Here is a 16535-nt window from a genome sequence, read left to right on the forward strand (position 1 = left end):
CGTGGGGCTGATGGGCCTGGGCTGTGGGCACTGGAAGCCACTGAGCAGGCCAGGAGCTGTTGTGGCTGCCCTCTGCCTCCCCTCCCCTTCCTTTCCCTCCTCCCCACCAAATGTCTGCATTCAGAGATTGAAAAACAAGCCCCTGGCCGGCCCTACCAGCCCTGCAGCACCCTCCCTGCCCCTGGCCTCCTGGGGTGGGTCCCCTAGAGGCAGGTGCTCTGAGTGCTGAGTGGGCTGCGTTCTGGGGTTGAGTCTCACTGGGCTGCCACTGATGTGCTCTGTGCAGACCATTCTTCTGGAGCTTTCGCTTCCTCTTAGAATTCACTGTTTGTTCCCCAGTCTTTATTCATCACAAACAGGGGATTGGTCAGCCTGGGCCAAGAGTGGTCCCATTTGGCCCAGTGATTATGTTGCAGGAGAGAGACAGAGGCCCACATCCCACTTGATAGCCTTTCTATCTGTCCAAGGTTGGGTGACACTGAGCCAGGGGAGGGAAGTGAGATGGGACATGCCCTCTAGGGGAGGGTCCTGGAGGGAACTTTACCCCCGTGATGAAAATGTCCTCCATTTTGATCTGGGGGGGTGATTACACAGGGGTGCACACCTGTAAGAGTGCACCGAGCTGTGCATTTGAAATCTGTGCATTTTGCTAGGGTGAATTATATCTTGGTTCAAAGGGAAAAGGCCTTATTGAAATTAAAAATAAAATAAAATAAAAATATAAAAATAAAACAAATGTGTTAAAAGCATGTGCTACTGACCCCATTCTTGCTCCTGGTACCCAATATGTTCCATTCAAAGACTGCACACTTACCAAGGGCGAGTGTGATTTCCATTTGCTCTTTTTCAATCTTGGAGGCAGCCGGAGGTTGCCTTGCTTGATGTCCAGGGAACCGCTGGACCAGGTAACAAATCACTGGAATTAAGAAGTGTTTTCAGAGTACCAGGCACTGTGCTGAGTACCCTGCCTAACTCCTGGTCTCTTTAGAACCCAGAGGTAGGATTGTTATTACCCACCTGCCTCTCCCATCGCACTGCAGTGAATTATGTGATACCCAAGCTCTGGAAGTGAAAATCTTATAAGAACGCCAGGCTTTTGGAGAGGAAACAGAGAGGGTGCCCAGTAACGGGAAAAGCTGGCCCGAGGCCTTCCTGCCCTGTCCCATAAGGAGGGATGAGTTGCGGCAGGGAACTGCTAGGCCCTGCCCCAGCCTGGGGTCTTGATATGGGGTGTGTGTGTGTGTGTGTGTGTGTGTGTGTTTATGGGACCCTTTCTCTAAAGAAACTTAAGAGGAACAGGAAGAGGAGACTGATTGGTCCAGGGATTCCCTAAATGGGCATGGACAAATGGACAGTAAGTGGTGACATCTCTCCCATGCCCACATTTCTACCCTTGCAGAGGCTCCCATACCCAGCATCCCAACACCTGTTCTGGGAGAGGTGGTCCTAGCTGCTAATCCCCACTTGACTGATTTTAACCCTGAGGCTAGGCTGAGACATTGAGTCAGGCCTGAGGCTGGGACTCAAACCTGAGCATTCTGAAGCCAGGTTCTCATAGCATCGGGCAGGGCAGGCTCCTGGGAATCTTACCTGCCCCCCTCCACCCCTCTCCAGCTATCTTTGCGTCTGGACCAGTGGATGACCCCCCTGCCCCAGGCCCTGTGGGTACCTATGTGACCACCTCGGTCATTTCAAATGGCTGTGGCCTAAGGCATGGGGATTGTGTGCACATTTTTTGTTCTGTTTCTTAGTTCATCAGGCCTTCCTTTGCCACTGCCTCTGCCAGAGGGGAGCTCAGAGAAGACAAAACAAACCAGGTCCTGGAATCTTCCCCTCTCTTCCCTTCCCAAGGCTGGAAGGTCACGCCGGGGGTCACGGGGTCCTTCCCCCGCCGGGAGCCTCAGGACCTGTCCGGGAGGCCTTCCTTTAGCAGTTGGTTTGATTTCCCCTCCAAGGCCACTGGACAGACTCCCGCACAACTGGTAGTGTGTAAGAGCCTGGATCAGAGGGAAACTTCTTCCGACCACAGAGGCACGGAACTCAGTAAATGGTTTAAACAGGCATCCCGGCGGCTGGGCTTGTACCCTTTGTTGTTTCAGCCACGAGACATGTGTTTTTCTGGGAATTCAGGAAATTATCTCTGCCCTTTGAGGAAGGGCAGAGTTTTTTCTGCTTGCGTTTGGGGATTCTAGACCATTCCATCATCCCAGGCACCCGCTGGCCCCCTGGGCTGGCTGAAAGAGATGGGTGACTGAAACCCTTTGCTGGTAGGGAGCTTCTTCAGTGGGAATCCCTAAAACAAAATGTGGCCACTCTTGCCCCAAATGCAAGCAGAGGGGCCTAACTCTAAACCCCAGGGGCCAGCCTCACCATGCATTAGCTTTGTGACCTTCGGCAAGTGACCACCTCTCTGTGCCTTTCTCCTTTCTTGTAAAGGAGCAAACAGTATTGGAAGGAAGTAGGATAGTCCAATAAGGTGCTTTAAGCCCATCTCGCACGTAGTAAGTGCACCATTGGTGTTAACTCTTAGTATAAAATATTATTTTCTGATTAGAAACATGTACGTGTTCATGATAGAAAAAGAGTTACATCCCAGAAAGTAAAAGTTAAAAACAAACACTCCTGATTGCATCATCAAAAGAATTCTGATATTTTCATATATTTCCTCCCCAAAGCGTTTTCTACATATAGTTGTCCACGGTGATGATCAGATCTTCTGTACGATTTTGCCTTCCACTTTTTATACTTGATGTATCCACTGCCCGGTTACTAACTGGAAACACAACATTCCATCCAGAGGACTACCACATGATTTATTTAACCATCCTACTGCGGGACATTGAGAGTATTTTTCATTTTTCTCTAAATAATATGATGGGCATCTTGATGCAGAAAAGCCTTTTCTGCTGTGTGGGATCACCTTGTCGGGCTGGTGGCTACTCTCGAAAGCTTTGAACCGTATCGCCCTCTCGCTTTTCCAAAGAGGCGGCACCCACCCTTGTCCGCGGTGTTGAGGTCGCCTGGTGCCCACGAAGGCATTTTAAAGTCCACGGAGCCACACTTGGGCAGAGCTGAGGGCCATTTGTTCCATTCTTATTTTAAATTATTGAAGGTTGGGCCTCATTCGTATGTAAATTTTAATGACAGTATAAACACACATGCTGAAAAGTGTACACATTGTGAGTCGCCGCTTGCATTTTCATAAACTTGACTTCCTGCGTTGCCAACCGTCCATCACATCACAGAACATTCCCAGGGTCCCCATGGCCGGCTGCCCTGGGCTACCTCTCAGGCGCTGCCCCCCAAGATCCCCCCAAGGGATCCTGACTTCTCACAGAAGATTCATTCATTTTGCCTGTTTGAACGGCACAGATGTTGATGGTGCTGGGTGTGTTTTGTGCATTGTTTACTGTTGTCTGCAAGAGGCGTCCCTGTTGTGTGTAGTAGCAATAGTGGGCTTACTCTCATTGTGGAGTAGCAGTCCAGCATGTGAGTGTGTGTGTGTGTGTGTGTGTGTGTGTGTGTGTGTACTGTATCCATTTCCCTGGTGATGGATGTCTGGTGTTTTCTGGCTTGGGCGCTATCTGTAGGGCTGCTGTGAACCTTCTGGTGCATGTGTCCTCTGGTGAGCCCATGTATGCTTTCCTTTTGGGCATCCACTTAGGAATGGGGTACATATTTTCTGCTTCCTAAGCCAAGGTTTCTTTTTATTTATTTTTAAAGATTTTATTTACTTATTTTGGGGAAGAGAAAGAGCGTGCATGTGCGTTCACGAGAGTCAGAGAGGGACAGAAGGAGAGGGAGAGAGAATATCAAGCAAACTCCATGCTGAGCATGGAGCCCGATGCAGGACTTGATCTCACGACCTCGCGACCTGAGCGGAAATCAAGAGTCAGCAGCTTAACTGACTGAGCCACCCAGGCATTCCTTCCTGTTCCAAGTTTTAAAGGATAACCTGGGAGGCAGAAAAATCCCAGAGAAGTTCAGGACCCACAATTAATTGAGGGCTCCTGGCTCCACTTGGAGCAATTTGAGGGGCACTGTGTGACCATGCTCCCTCTGAAGGCTCATGTCTGGGGCTGTAGTGGAAATGGAGTTTGACCTGGGTCGTGGCCCTCCAGCTCCAAATGGCATGTGACTTCTGACCCTCCGGTGGTCACTCAGTGTCCGCACCCAGGGTCCTCGGCTGGCTTAACAACCATCACACTGAGGAGGGCAGGGCTTGGGCCAGACTCTGAGTAAAACTGAAGGAACCCCAGCTTTGGATATGACCAGAAGCAGGTGGGGCCCTCACAAACCCCTGGAAACTGCCCTTTCTTTCCCCCTTGTATGAAAAGAATCATACGAGGCGCCTGGGTGGCGCAGTCAAGTATCCGACTCTTGATTTGGGCTTAGGTCTTGATCTCAGGGTTGTGAGATCGAGCCCTGCCTTGGGCTCAGTGTGTTTGGTAGGGAGTCTGCTTGGGATTCTTTCTCTCCTTCTCCCTCTGCCCCTTCCTGCCATGTGTGCTCGCCTGCTCTCTCTCTCTCAAATAAATAAATCTTTAAAAAAAAAAAAAAAGTAAGAATGAATGAGAAACTCCAAGAACACCGTTTACCATTCCCCAGCCCACTGATACCCACTCCGTGCAGCTGGGGGTCCTGGGGGAGCCCAGAAAAGAAGCTCAAGAGTGAGGCCTGTGAACCGGGCAGCCTGGTTTAAGTGTGCATTCTGTTACTCATCTGCTGTGCAGCCTTGGGCAAGTAATTTCACCTCTCTGTGCCTCAGTTACCTGCCTCCCCAAAACTGGGGGCAATAATAGTAGTCACCTCATGGTGTTGTTTTGAAGAATGAATGAGTTAGTATGTGAAAGCACAGAGACCAGCCCTGCCCCAGGGCAACCCTTCTGCTGCTCCTAGTCTGTTCTACATGTTTCCCTGTTTCCTGTCTAAATGGGCTCAGGCTATACATTTTATTCTATAGTTTTCATTTTCCACTCAGTCCTCAGTCTCTGAGATCCTTCTAGCTGAGGCTTTTCTATTCTGGGAGTCTCCCCCTCTGTCCCTCCTGGAGACCAGTGATTTCTCTCTGTCTTTCCCTTCGCCCTGTCTCCCCTTGCCCTTAGGAAAGCTTCCCAGCGGGTTCATGCTGACGTGTACAGGGTTGACAAGGGCGAACCCCGCAGGGGCTGAAACTGGCCTGACCTCAACCAGAGACGTGCATGGCTTTGGAGGCACATCTGTCTGTTATGGGATGCCTGAGGACATGCTAGGGAGTGCCGCATACCCACCACGTCTCCTTGACAGCCCAAGGGGCAGGTGCCCTTGTTGGCCGCATTTGACCAAAAAGAAAACCAAGGCACAAGAGTGGCTTTCCCAGAGTCCCTGGCCGGTATGGGGGCAGCAGGGGATGGCAGTGGGGGAGGGCTTCAGCTGCATCTGTTGGATTGGGAACCCAGTTGCAGCTTGGGGCAGGGGTGATCAGGTGGGAGGTTCTGAGTGAACTGTGGGGCGAGGGAGACAGGGATGGCTGGTGGATTCTGGGGGCGCAGAAAGGGGCCGCTCTCGTGGTCTTGGCTGAAACTTCAGTCCCCGCTACCTTTGCTAGAGGACTGGGGAGACGCTGGGCTTCTCTGGGGCGTTAGACCCCCTGGTCCCCTCGGGGGATGTCACCTGGTGCGGGGGCAGGGAAACTCCTAGCGCTGGTGTCTGCGGATAGTGGGCACTCCAGGCTTCGGCTGTTACCGAGTTCATGACTGGGGACCCCTTCCCAGGCCTGGTGGGTCTGGAGGTCAGATGAGGGGGAGGGCTAGGGGATCCTTTTGGTTCTCCTGTGTCCCTCATCCCGGTTCTTCCTGACAGATGGGCCCCGGGGGAGGCTGGCAATGGTCCCTCAGGTGTTGAGAGTGAGCAGGAGCGCTTGAGGGCTGGGCAGGGAATGGTTAGCATGCCCAGCGGCTCTCCTGGGTCACTGCATCTGTCCTCAGATCCCCGTAAGGCCCTCCCTTAACCCTGTGCTCATCCCCCCCTACCCAGGCCAGGCTCAGAGTGACCCAGGCAGGGCCAGGGGAGGAGGCTGGGCTGTGGAGTGAGGAATCAGCTCTGTGACGGGTGACAGCGTTGATAGTGGGGGCGGGGTGGGTGGGGTGGGGAAGCCTGACTCTGCTGTGTCCCTGGGCTGTCCTCTGTCAGAAGACAGTAGACAGGCTGAGGCTTCCAACCTCTCAAGGCACGGACACCTAGCCAGACACCTAGGACACCTAGCCGGACACCTAGCCGGTCATGATTCTCTGATAGCCTCTCCCAGGAGGCTCGCACAGCCCTGGGTGGGGCTGGTCAGGCCGGGATTCCCGCTGGCATCTTCCAACCGAGCAGACTGAGCAGACTGAGGCTGGCACAGCCAGCGAGAGGCCCAGCAGGATAGAGCCCAGGTCCTCCCGCGGCAGCCAGCTCTAGCTCAGCCTGGGACGGGCACGCAGCCCTTTGTCAGAGAAACAAGGGGCTTGTTCTCCCGAGTCGTCCCCGTGCCGGCTGGCACTGCCAGGCCTGGTGCTACTCCCCCCAGCAGGGACCGACTGAAGTCAGATTGTTCCTGGAGGGGAAGGCTGCCTGGCGCCGCGTTTGTGAGCTTGCAGGAGTGTGGGGCGTGCAGAGGCCTGGCAGGGGGCTGGGCTGGGGTCAGAGCCTGTGAGGTCTGCAGGGCTGCGGGGGTGGGGGGATGGTGGTGAAGACAGGCTATCCTCTGTAGGAGCCCAGAAAAGGGGCAGAGGTTGCAGCTGGGTCCTGGCTGCAGGACAGAGAAGGGGGAAGGAGTGGTTGTCTGATCTTTTCTCCCTGGGGACTGTCCTGTTGGGAGCTGTGCAGAGAGACCCTTGGGGCTGATTCACTAATTTCTGGCCTGGGGGGAAAAAGAAGGGAGGAAAGAAAGTGCAAAGCTCCAAGGCAAGGCAGAAGGTGCGGACCCGCTTTGCAAGGAAGCAGCTGTAGCAGTAGAGGGAGCCCTAGGTTGGCGTACGGTGGCCTGGGCTCCATTTGTGGCCCTGAGCTAACCAGACATGCAACCCAGGACAAGCTCCTTCCCACCAGCTCTGTGTGGAGACACAGTGGTCAGCAGCTCCCCATGCCCCATGACACCCCGCCCCCCGCCATGGGCTGGGGAACCACACTGGACTGGGTCCCAGCTCTGTCTCTGTCCCCAGATACTTAAATTAACTTCCCTGTGCCTCGTGTTTCTCCTTATCTGTAAAAGGAGAATAACCAAAACTACCTCGTGGGGGTGTTTGAGGTTCAAATGCCTGGAACAGTGCCGGACACAGAGTAAATGCGCAAATAGATGCAAATTATTATTATCTCCGTGACCTAGTTAGTGGTTTTCAGTGAATATTTGCCAGTACCTTCCACAAGGTACTTAGTGACTTAGTCTGAGGTCTGGCCTGAGGCAATGCTGCTTTCCTTTGCTACCCACCAGAGGTCTGGCTCTCATTCTTCAGATACCCTGGGCACAGCTCTGGGCTCTGGTCTGTCCTAGAGCTGACCCTCTCGGTCTTGTGTTTATCCTTTACTTCCGCTGTCAGCCTACCAAGTGCCAGGCGCTGTGCAAGACACCATCTTTCCACTTCACAGGCTCACCAAATGTCTGATGTAGAAATTGTTGGCAGAGGAGGAAGCTGAAGCTCAGAGAGGTGAAGTGACTCACCCAGGGTCACACAGCCAAGATAGGGCAGGGCCAGGATTTCAGCCCAGGTCTGCCCTGTTTGATAATGCTGGAAACTTCATGGAGTTGGGGAACCCCTGGTGGCTCTGTGCCTTTCAGGGAGTCTCTTAGCTGGGAGGGACTTTAGAAATCACCTAGTCCAGCCATTTCATTTTGTGCCTAGGGAGACAAAGCCTCCAAGGGAAGCCATGGGCCAGGGTCCCTCCGTGAGTTAGGGCCTGTAGCTCGGCTCTGTCTGTCTTTTCCTCCCCCTTTCCAGCCTAGGCTTGGGGGCCCACCGAGACCCATCCATGATCAGGGCTGACATCCTGGGTGGTGGGAGCCCTCCCCAGACCCTTGCAGGCCCAGGTACCCTGCAGCGACCCTCTCTGCCCGGGATCGTGATGGCCTGTGGGCTTGCTTTTCTTTTTTTCTTTTTTAAAAAATGTATTTATTTGTTTGTTAGAGTGAGAGAGAGAGCACAGGCAGGCAGAGGCAGAGGGAGAAGCAGGCTCCCCGTGGAGCAAGGAGCCCAACGTGGGACTCGATCCAAGGACACTGGAATCATGACCTGAGCTGAAGGCAGCGGCTTAACCCACTGAGCCACCCAGGCATCCCGGGTGGCTTTTCTCATTCCCTGGACTTTTGACTCCACGAGCTCAGGGACTCTAGTTAGCTTGGGGCTGTATCGCCAGTGCCTGATTCATAAATAGTAGTCATTCCCTGCACACATTTGCAGAACATCTGCCGTGTCCCAGGCCCTGGGCTAAAGGCTGAAGGCACAGCAGGGAAGAAGACAGACTAAGTGCTTCCCCTCAGGGGAGTTTGCATTCCTAGGAAGAAAGAGATAGACAGTGAATGAAATAACTAAGTAAAGATGCATAATGGTTAAGATGGTGATAAGTGTGCCGGAGAAACACAAAGAAGGAAGGGGCATAGGGAGTGTTGGGGGGCAGGTGGGAATTTTGCAATTTTGAATAGGTTAGTCATGGAAAGTCTCTGTAAGAACAGGACTTTTGTGCCTTTGAAGGGGTGAGGGAATGAGTGATGTCTGGGGGAGGTGCATCCCAGACTGCAGGAAGAGCAAGTGCAAAGGCCCTAAGGTGGGAGTGTGCCTACTGTGTTTGGGGGATTATAAGGAGGCTGGTGAGGTGGCCAGAGCTGGTGGAACGAGGGAGAAAGCAGGGGCAGATGGGGTCAGAGGGGATCATGAGGTGGGGATGGAGGGCCTTTTGTGGGAAGGACTTTGGCTTTTACTCCAAGTGAAGTGGGAGCCATTGAGAGTTCTGGGCTGAGGGAGGGATAGGATCTGACTTAAACAAAGGTTTAACAGGATCCCTCTGATTACTGAGCTACGAGTAGAATGTTGTAGGGCAAGAAAAGAGGGAATCTGAACGTTCGGAGACTCCTTCAGGAAGCCAGATAAGGCATGCTACAGGCTGGGCCCATGTCAGTGGTCTGGTCGGGAGGTGGTGGCAGAGGGGACGTATTTGAAGTCAGATCTGCCAGGATCACCATGTGGCATGAGGGAAAGAGAGGACTCAAGACTGACTCCAACGTTTTGGGGCCAACCAGCTGCAATGAACGGAGAAACGAGGGTCTCCATGTCTGGCCCAGGAAGTGGGAAACTTGGGGTCAAGTCTCAGCTCTGTCACCCTCTTGCTCGGTGACCTTGAGTGAACCCCTTCTCCCTTCTGGGCCTCGGCGTCTGCTCCTGTATGACAGGTGCCGTCCCCTGGTCCCGGCCCTCTCCCCGAGACCTAGAGGGCCGGCATCTCATAGACCCCAACCCCGCCCCCCACCTGCAGGGAGCCAGTGCCGGTGGCCGCCATGGCATCGCGCATCGGGCTGCGCATGCAGCTCATGCGGGAGCAGGCGCAGCAGGAGGAGCAGCGGGAGCGCATGCAGCAGCAGGCCGTCATGCATTACATGCAGCAGCAGCAGCAGCAGCAGCAGCAGGCGCTGGGTGGGCCGCCCACTCCGGCCATCAGCACCCCCGTCCACTTCCAGTCTCCGCCACCTGTGCCAGGGGAGGTCCTGAAGGTAGGGCCTGTCCTAAGGTAGGGTGTGGACCCCTCCCAGCCCGGTTCTGGGACCCCTAGGACACTTGCCTTCTCCGCCCACCTCCCAGGTGCAGTCCTACCTGGAGAACCCCACCTCCTACCACCTGCAGCAGTCCCGGGACCAGAAGGTGCGGGAGTACCTGTCTGAGACCTACGGGAACAAGTTTGCCGCCCACATCAGCCCCGCCCAGGGCTCCCCGAAGCCCCTGCCGGCGGCCTCCCCGGGGGTGCGGGCTGGGCATGTGATGTCCTCCTCAGCCGGCAACAGTGCTCCCAACAGCCCCATGGCCATGCTGCACATCGGCTCCAACCCCGAGAGGGAGGTGAGTGAGGGGCTGGCCAGTGGCTGCGGTGAGCAGAGCTGGTGCCCACCACTGTGCTCCTGGGACTCCTAGTCTAATGGCAGAGGCGAGGTGCTGCTGTTAGAGTCCCTCCCAGTCTGAGGGGGGAGACACAGCCCTGCCCTCAGGGAGCCCCAGTCTGAGGGGGGGGACACAATTCTGCCCTTAGGGACCCTCAGTCTGAGGGGAGACACAGCCCTGCCAGTGAACCCTAGTCTCATAAGAGAAGCCTCTTCCCTTCTTTTGAAAGCTTTGCTAGGGAGAAACAGGAAACTCACAGAGGAAAGCCCAACATACCTGCAAAGTCATGTCCAGACAGAAGGTATACGAAGCAGTCTCCTTGGGCCGCCTGCTCCTTGGGAAGTGCCTTGGCTTTGGGCTTGTGGGACCTGGACAGCTCATCCCCTCTCTGGTCCTTTTTCCTTTTCCCCCGAGATTAGCAGGTTAGGGGAGGTGGGCTCCAAGGTCCATTCAGGTCAGTGGCTGTCCTAGTGCCCCTTCCCTGCACCTTTCTCCTAGTGGGCTCTCCTCAGATGGACTTTCTTTCTTTCAGTTTGATGTCATTGACAACATTATGTGTCTGGATGATGTCCTGGGCTTCATCAACCCCGAAACTCAGATGCCCAACACGGTACTGCTGGCCAGGGTGGGGTGGGTATGTCAGAGGGAGGAGGCAGAGGTTCTATGGTGGCTCTACAGGGTCCTCACCTGGGCAGAGCCATCTTGCCACAGAGATGAGAGTCACCTCTGTCAAATAGTGTGACCAGAGCCCACGGCCCAGCAAAATTATGACTCCAGAGAGAGTTGCCTAGCATGCATGCATGATGGGGCTTCCGTGGGGAGTGGTGACTGAGCAGTTGGGGAAAGCTCTCTGAGTGGGGGGCGGGTGTTGGGGAAGGGGCAGGAGTAGTGGTGCTGGGCCTCAGCAGCAGGGAGGCAGGGAAAGCACTGCTGGAGGGGAGCAGTGTGGCCTTGAGCTGATGAATTCCTTTGAGATCTGGGGCTTCCCTCTTCTACAAAGCATAGGGCGCAGTGGGGACAGGCCTATGGCCCTCACCCCATGCGACAAGTGATAGGGGGCTGGCTTTATCCCCTCCCTCCAGCAGCCTCCTGGCAGTGTGAAGGCTCTCTGGGCCTCCCAGGCAGAGGTGAGGTAGCAAAGGGGAAGAAGCCAGCCTTAGAATCAAGAGGCTGAGCTTCTGGCTTTGGCTGTGACCCTGGCAAGTCCCTTAATTATTCTGAACCCCAGTTTTCTCAGCAGCAAAATGGGAATGATGCCATCTATGTGCAGAATTGTGGGAAAGTTAGATAAGGCAAGGAATGGGGGCTAGTTCGGCAAGGGGTGACAGATACTCTGAGCAGGTAGAATTGTGAGTGTCCCTGCCCCTCAGGCCTGAGCCCTGTGACCCTGACTCTGGCCCCAGCTCATGCTCCTGAGGGGAAGCCCCTAGATCTTGTAGTAGGAAGTCAAAGAGTCAGTCCCGGATCCCTGCTGTCCTGCAATATTGCCTAGGGCCTTGGCGGGACCAGTTGGGGCCAGCTGGGTCTGAAACCTGCTGCCCACTGAGCACTGAAGGCTTGGAAGAGGGAGAGGGCCAGAGGGTGCAGTGTCTGGTTCTCTCTCTGGTTTCCGTGTATCTGGTGGGGTGCTGGTGTCCCACCTAGGCTTCTGGGCTCGTGATTTGCTCTGCGGGGTTCCTGTGGCAGGAGCTGGGTGATCATTCTAGAGCTCTAGTCTGTCCCTGCCAGGCCCCTGCTCCACCCCACACTGGCTGCCCATTACAAAATGCCAGTGTCTTTGCAAGTCCGATCTGGAACTGGTGGCGTCCCCCGCGCTGCCCACATCACACTGTCCGCTCCTGCAGCTTGAGCATCTGGGGGCAACCACCAACTCTGTCCAGCCCTGTGTCTTTGCTCAGCCCTCCCCACCCCTGCCTGTCGTGCTCCTCCTTGCTTCTCTGCTCCGGACCCAATTCACATTCCACACCCTCCAGAAACCTTTCAGAAACTCCAAAATCGATTGGGTGCTTCTCCTCTGGGCTTCCTAGTGCCTGGGACTTAATCCCCTCATCTGTCACCCCTCAGGGCTGTGACCGGGGTCTGATCGCTCTGCAGGCTGGCTGCTCCTGGAGGGCAGGAGCCACACCTTCCTCAGCCTCCACCCCTAAAGACTTTTTCATGGAATTGCTGGGCGCAGAGGCCCAGGGTGGATTCTGACATCCTCGAGCTGGCTGTGGGGACTTTCAGGCTCAAAGTGGGACGTGGGGGACCCTGTACGGCTGCCCCTGGGTGTCCGTGGGATGATGGGTCCCGGGCAGGGGCCTCCCTGGAGAGGGGGCTGCTCACCGCATCCCTCTCCCCACCTCACCCCACAGTTGCCCCTGTCTAGCAGCCGCCTGAACGTGTACAGTGGTGACCCCCAGGTCACTGCCTCCCTGGTGGGCGTCACCAGCAGCTCCTGCCCTGCTGACCTGACCCAGAAGCGAGAGCTTACAGGTACCACCTCCCTATCTCCCAGTGCCCCAGCTCCCCATTCCTCCCTCATCTCCTCCCTCCCAGCTCCTCTCTCCTTCTGCCCTGACGTCCAGATGCAGAGAGCCGGGCCCTGGCCAAGGAGCGGCAGAAGAAAGACAATCACAACCTAAGTGAGTCCCGGGCCTGCGCCTTCTCCCCGCCTCCCTCTTCCTTGCTCTCCTCGCTAGGGCTGCCTAAAAAACCTCTCTGACCTGAGCCATAGGTTGAGGGTAGAGTTTACTTTAAAAAAAAAAAAAAGCCGCTCTTAGAAAGACTTCCCTACCAGAGACCTTGAATCCTGTCGGTGAGACTGAATGGGTTCAGCCCTGCTTTCTTCCCACTGGCCCTTTTTAGGAGGGGATAGGAGAGGGACCCCCTGGGGGAAGCGATATTCATGAAATCCCCAGGACTTCAGAATGAATGGGTTTATCATATCGGATTGTTTCCTTTAGGGCGAGGAGCCTGGGAACGTTCAGCCCTGTAGGGGGGTGGGGGTACTGACTGGCTGCTTTGCTGTGCTAACAGCTGACCTGGTGATTCGGCCTTGAAGAGCCCCTTGGTGGTTCTGGCCTGTGCCTGGGACCCTCATTCCCATAGCAGTCGCTTCTGTGGGTCACTCATTCCTTCCCAGAAGGGCCCTCCCTGGGCTGGGCCCTTCTCCCTGGTGGGGTTCTCCTCCTCCTAATTGGTCCCTCGGGATTTGTTACCTTTAGTTGAACGGAGGCGGAGGTTCAACATCAATGACCGGATCAAGGAGCTGGGAATGCTGATCCCCAAGGCCAACGACCTGTGAGCGGTTTCTGGTGTGGGGGGTTGGGGGGCTGGGGGCAGGGCAGCAGCAGCTGATGCGTATTTTCTGCACCTGGGGGATTGTTGGTTGCAGGGGGTGGGGGGTGGGGGTGGTGGCTCCTAAGAGCTTAGGACCCACGAGGGAAAGAAGATTCCATCCTTTGCCCCAATCGGAACAGTTGGGCTGGGGTCAGAGGGAGGGGGGCTTCCTCGAGGAGGAGTTATGCGGGGAACCTTTGGACTTGGGCTGGCACAGAGGGGGCCCAGGGCTGGGAGGAGTGGGAGTGGAGGACAGTGTGGGTTTTGGCAGCAGGCATGGAAAGCCTAGGGAGGGAGGCTGCTCTGAATTGTTGGCTTGCAGGAGATTTCGTGAGGTGGGTTGTGGCAACCAAGTCAGCTGAGAGGGTCTGTTCCGTGCAGATGGGAGAATGCCTCCACAGATTGGGGTTGGTTGTGTCTGGGGTTTGTGGGCAACATTGGGACAGGCAGCAGAGGCTTCTGGAACCCAAGCAGGGTTTTACTTTCACCCGTGGAGCGCATGGCGAATGCTTGGGCACTCGTCTGAGCCCGCGCCTCCGCTTCTGCCTGGCCCGCAGGGACGTGCGCTGGAACAAGGGCACCATCCTCAAGGCCTCTGTCGACTATATCCGGAGGATGCAGAAGGACCTGCAGAAGTCCCGGGAGCTCGAGAACCACTCTCGGCGCTTGGAGATGACCAACAAGCAGCTCTTGCTCCGCATCCAGGTCTGGCCCCTGCATTTGAACTTCTTAGGTGGCTCTGACTCCCGACGCTGGCCTGGCTCTTGACCTTAGGGGCAGTGCTTACACTTCTGAAACTGGGGGAATGAGAAGGATGCCTGTGAAGAGGGAGGACGGACGTAGTGGTTTGCTAACAATACATCCCCGGTGACTTTGAGCAACAAGGACCGGCTAGAGGTTCTGTTCTGTGAACCCTTCCTTCTGGAACCCAGGCCAGTGGACGGGCACATCTAGAGCTGGCTCTTAAAGCCACGTGCACCTTTTAAGGTGACACTTGTTGCTTCTGTTCACATTTCCTTGATCAGTACAAGTCCACACCTACACCAAACCCCAAGAGGGATGGGAAAAGGCAGACCTACCGAGTGGGGAGGTAGGGAGCTAGAACTGTTTGGCTGCCACCCGGAGCTGAGGGTTCTAATCCTGGCTGTGCTCAGGGTCTCTGTCTTCTCTGGATCCGAGGCTGGCCATCTATACAGAGGGCACACAGATGGCAGCTTGTAAACTTCTCTGTCTCTCATAGGAGCTAATACAGCTGGCATTACCATCCAGCACGCATGGCCATACTCCAAGGGAAAAATCAAAGTTTCACGAAAGAGCCCTCATTCTTAATAGATGCAGTGCCTTCTGATCGGTTCTATTCTGGTCTAGTCTAGGCAAGTCTGTTTCAGTGAAAACAGAAGGAAAGAGTGAGCTGGTCAAGACTCACTACAGTGGTTTCACAACCCACAAATGTGTTGTGACTTGTAGTTTGAAAACCCCGTGGTCTAGACTCTAGAGCCATCCTCTACCTGCTTCCCCATGAGCCACGCTGTGGTCTTGGGTGCCACAAGGGGAGGGGCAAGGGCTGCAGCGGGGGGGGGGGGGGGGGCGCTGGAGGGCAGGGTAGCTGGCACACATGGGTGTGTGCCCCCAGCCTTCTTTTTCTGTTCTCTCTGCTCGCCCCCTGCTTGCAGGAGCTGGAAATGCAAGCTCGAGTACATGGTCTGCCCACCACCTCGCCATCGGGCATGAATATGGCTGAGCTGGCCCAGCAGGTGGTGAAGCAGGAGCTGCCCAGTGAGGAGGGCCCCGGGGAAGCCCTGCTATTGGAGGCCGAGGTCCCGGATCCTGAGCCGCTGCGGGTTCTGCCCCCCCAGGCCCCGCTGCCCCTGCCAGCCCAGCCACCTCAGCCGCCGTCCCCATTCCACCACCTGGACTTTAGCCACAGCCTAAGCTTTGGGGGCGGGGGCGATGAAGGGCCCCCAGGCTATCCCGAGCCTCTGGGGCCAGAGCATGGCTCCCCGTTCCCCAACTTGTCCAAGAAGGATCTGGACCTCATGCTCCTGGACGACTCACTGCTACCGCTGGCCTCTGACCCTCTCTTCTCCACCATGTCCCCTGAGGCTTCCAAGGCCAGTAGCCGCCGGAGCAGCTTCAGCATGGAGGAGGGCGACGTGCTGTGACTCGGGCGGCCGCCATGCTGGGGAACAGGGGTAGACCTGGGGGCTGGGAGGGCCAGGGCCACCTCCCTCCCACCCCTCGGGCTGCACTGTGTGTGACGTAGCCAACTGCCCTGCCTCACTTCTTCCTGTTGGCCCCCTGTTTGGACTTTTGGACTTAGTGTCTGCTTGGCAGCCTGTGGGGGCAGGCTCAGTACCTACCCGGCTCAGTACTCCCCAGGGATCGCCCTCTTGATGGGGCTGGGTCTGAGTAGGCCTTCAGCCCAGGTCCTGGAGGCGAAATCCTGAGGGGAAGGGAGGGGACAGGTGTGCTAGGGGTAAGAAGAGGTCCTGGGAGGGTTCTGTCTTCTGGGTCTGTTCCCCGCGCCTGCTCGTGAAGGACATGTGAGAGCAAGGGGGTTCAGGAAGTTCCTTCTCCGAGGCAGCGACTGGTCCAGGGGGTGCCCAGGCCTGCCTTTCTGGGACTCAGATGACCACAAGTCTTTCCTCCAGCCTGGCATCCCCACCCCCCTTTGGTGCTAACAGCTCTCTACCAGGTGGTGTGAGGGCGGGGGTGGCCGGAAGAGGGGGCGCTGGGTTCCTGTTCGAGCGTGGGGTCACTGCTGGAAGAGCAGCTCTCTCCGGGCTCCCCACTTTGTGCCTTTAGTAAACACTGTGCTTTGTACTTGCTTGTCCTGTCTCTTTGGAGGGGTCTGGGGCTGACACAGCTGGAGGATTTAACCAAGTGCACACCATAATGAATTTAGAATTCAAACGCCCGTTGTGGGGGTCGGGGAAGGGGGAGACAGAGAGTGGGGAACAAGCCCATCACCTGGTTTCTCCCACCTCTCAGACTTGCTTCAAGGGAAGCTGGAGATGCAGCCCATCTTAGGGGGCTTGGGGACTGAGAGGGTCATTGTCCCTCCTTGTGGCCACAAGATGGCGCTGCAACCTCGCTGGTTCGCACCTCCAGCTGTGG

At 56.0% G+C, this 16535-nt stretch overlaps 1 protein-coding gene across 3 annotated transcripts in view; it reads left to right on the forward strand.

Annotated features, from left to right (window-relative positions):
- The window catches only part of TFEB (transcription factor EB), a 53810-nt gene extending 37569 nt beyond the window's left edge, over positions 1–16241 (forward strand). For 2 of the 3 annotated variants that reach the window (XM_047732599.1, XM_047732600.1), the window contains exons 2-9: positions 9481–9715; positions 9804–10058; positions 10630–10707; positions 12452–12572; positions 12665–12721; positions 13304–13379; positions 13976–14123; positions 15092–16241. In XM_047732599.1, coding sequence (XP_047588555.1) covers positions 9503–9715; positions 9804–10058; positions 10630–10707; positions 12452–12572; positions 12665–12721; positions 13304–13379; positions 13976–14123; positions 15092–15580 — 1437 coding nt within the window. In that variant the 5' untranslated portion in view covers positions 9481–9502 and the 3' untranslated portion in view covers positions 15581–16241. The remainder of the gene's footprint in view (positions 1–9480; positions 9716–9803; positions 10059–10629; positions 10708–12451; positions 12573–12664; positions 12722–13303; positions 13380–13975; positions 14124–15091) is intronic. The other variant, XM_047732601.1, reaches the window with a different exon arrangement.
- The last annotated feature ends 294 nt before the right edge of the window (positions 16242–16535 follow it).

Source organism: Lutra lutra, chromosome 6, assembly GCF_902655055.1.
Source record: "Lutra lutra chromosome 6, mLutLut1.2, whole genome shotgun sequence".
Classification (NCBI taxonomy): domain Eukaryota; kingdom Metazoa; phylum Chordata; class Mammalia; order Carnivora; family Mustelidae; genus Lutra; species Lutra lutra.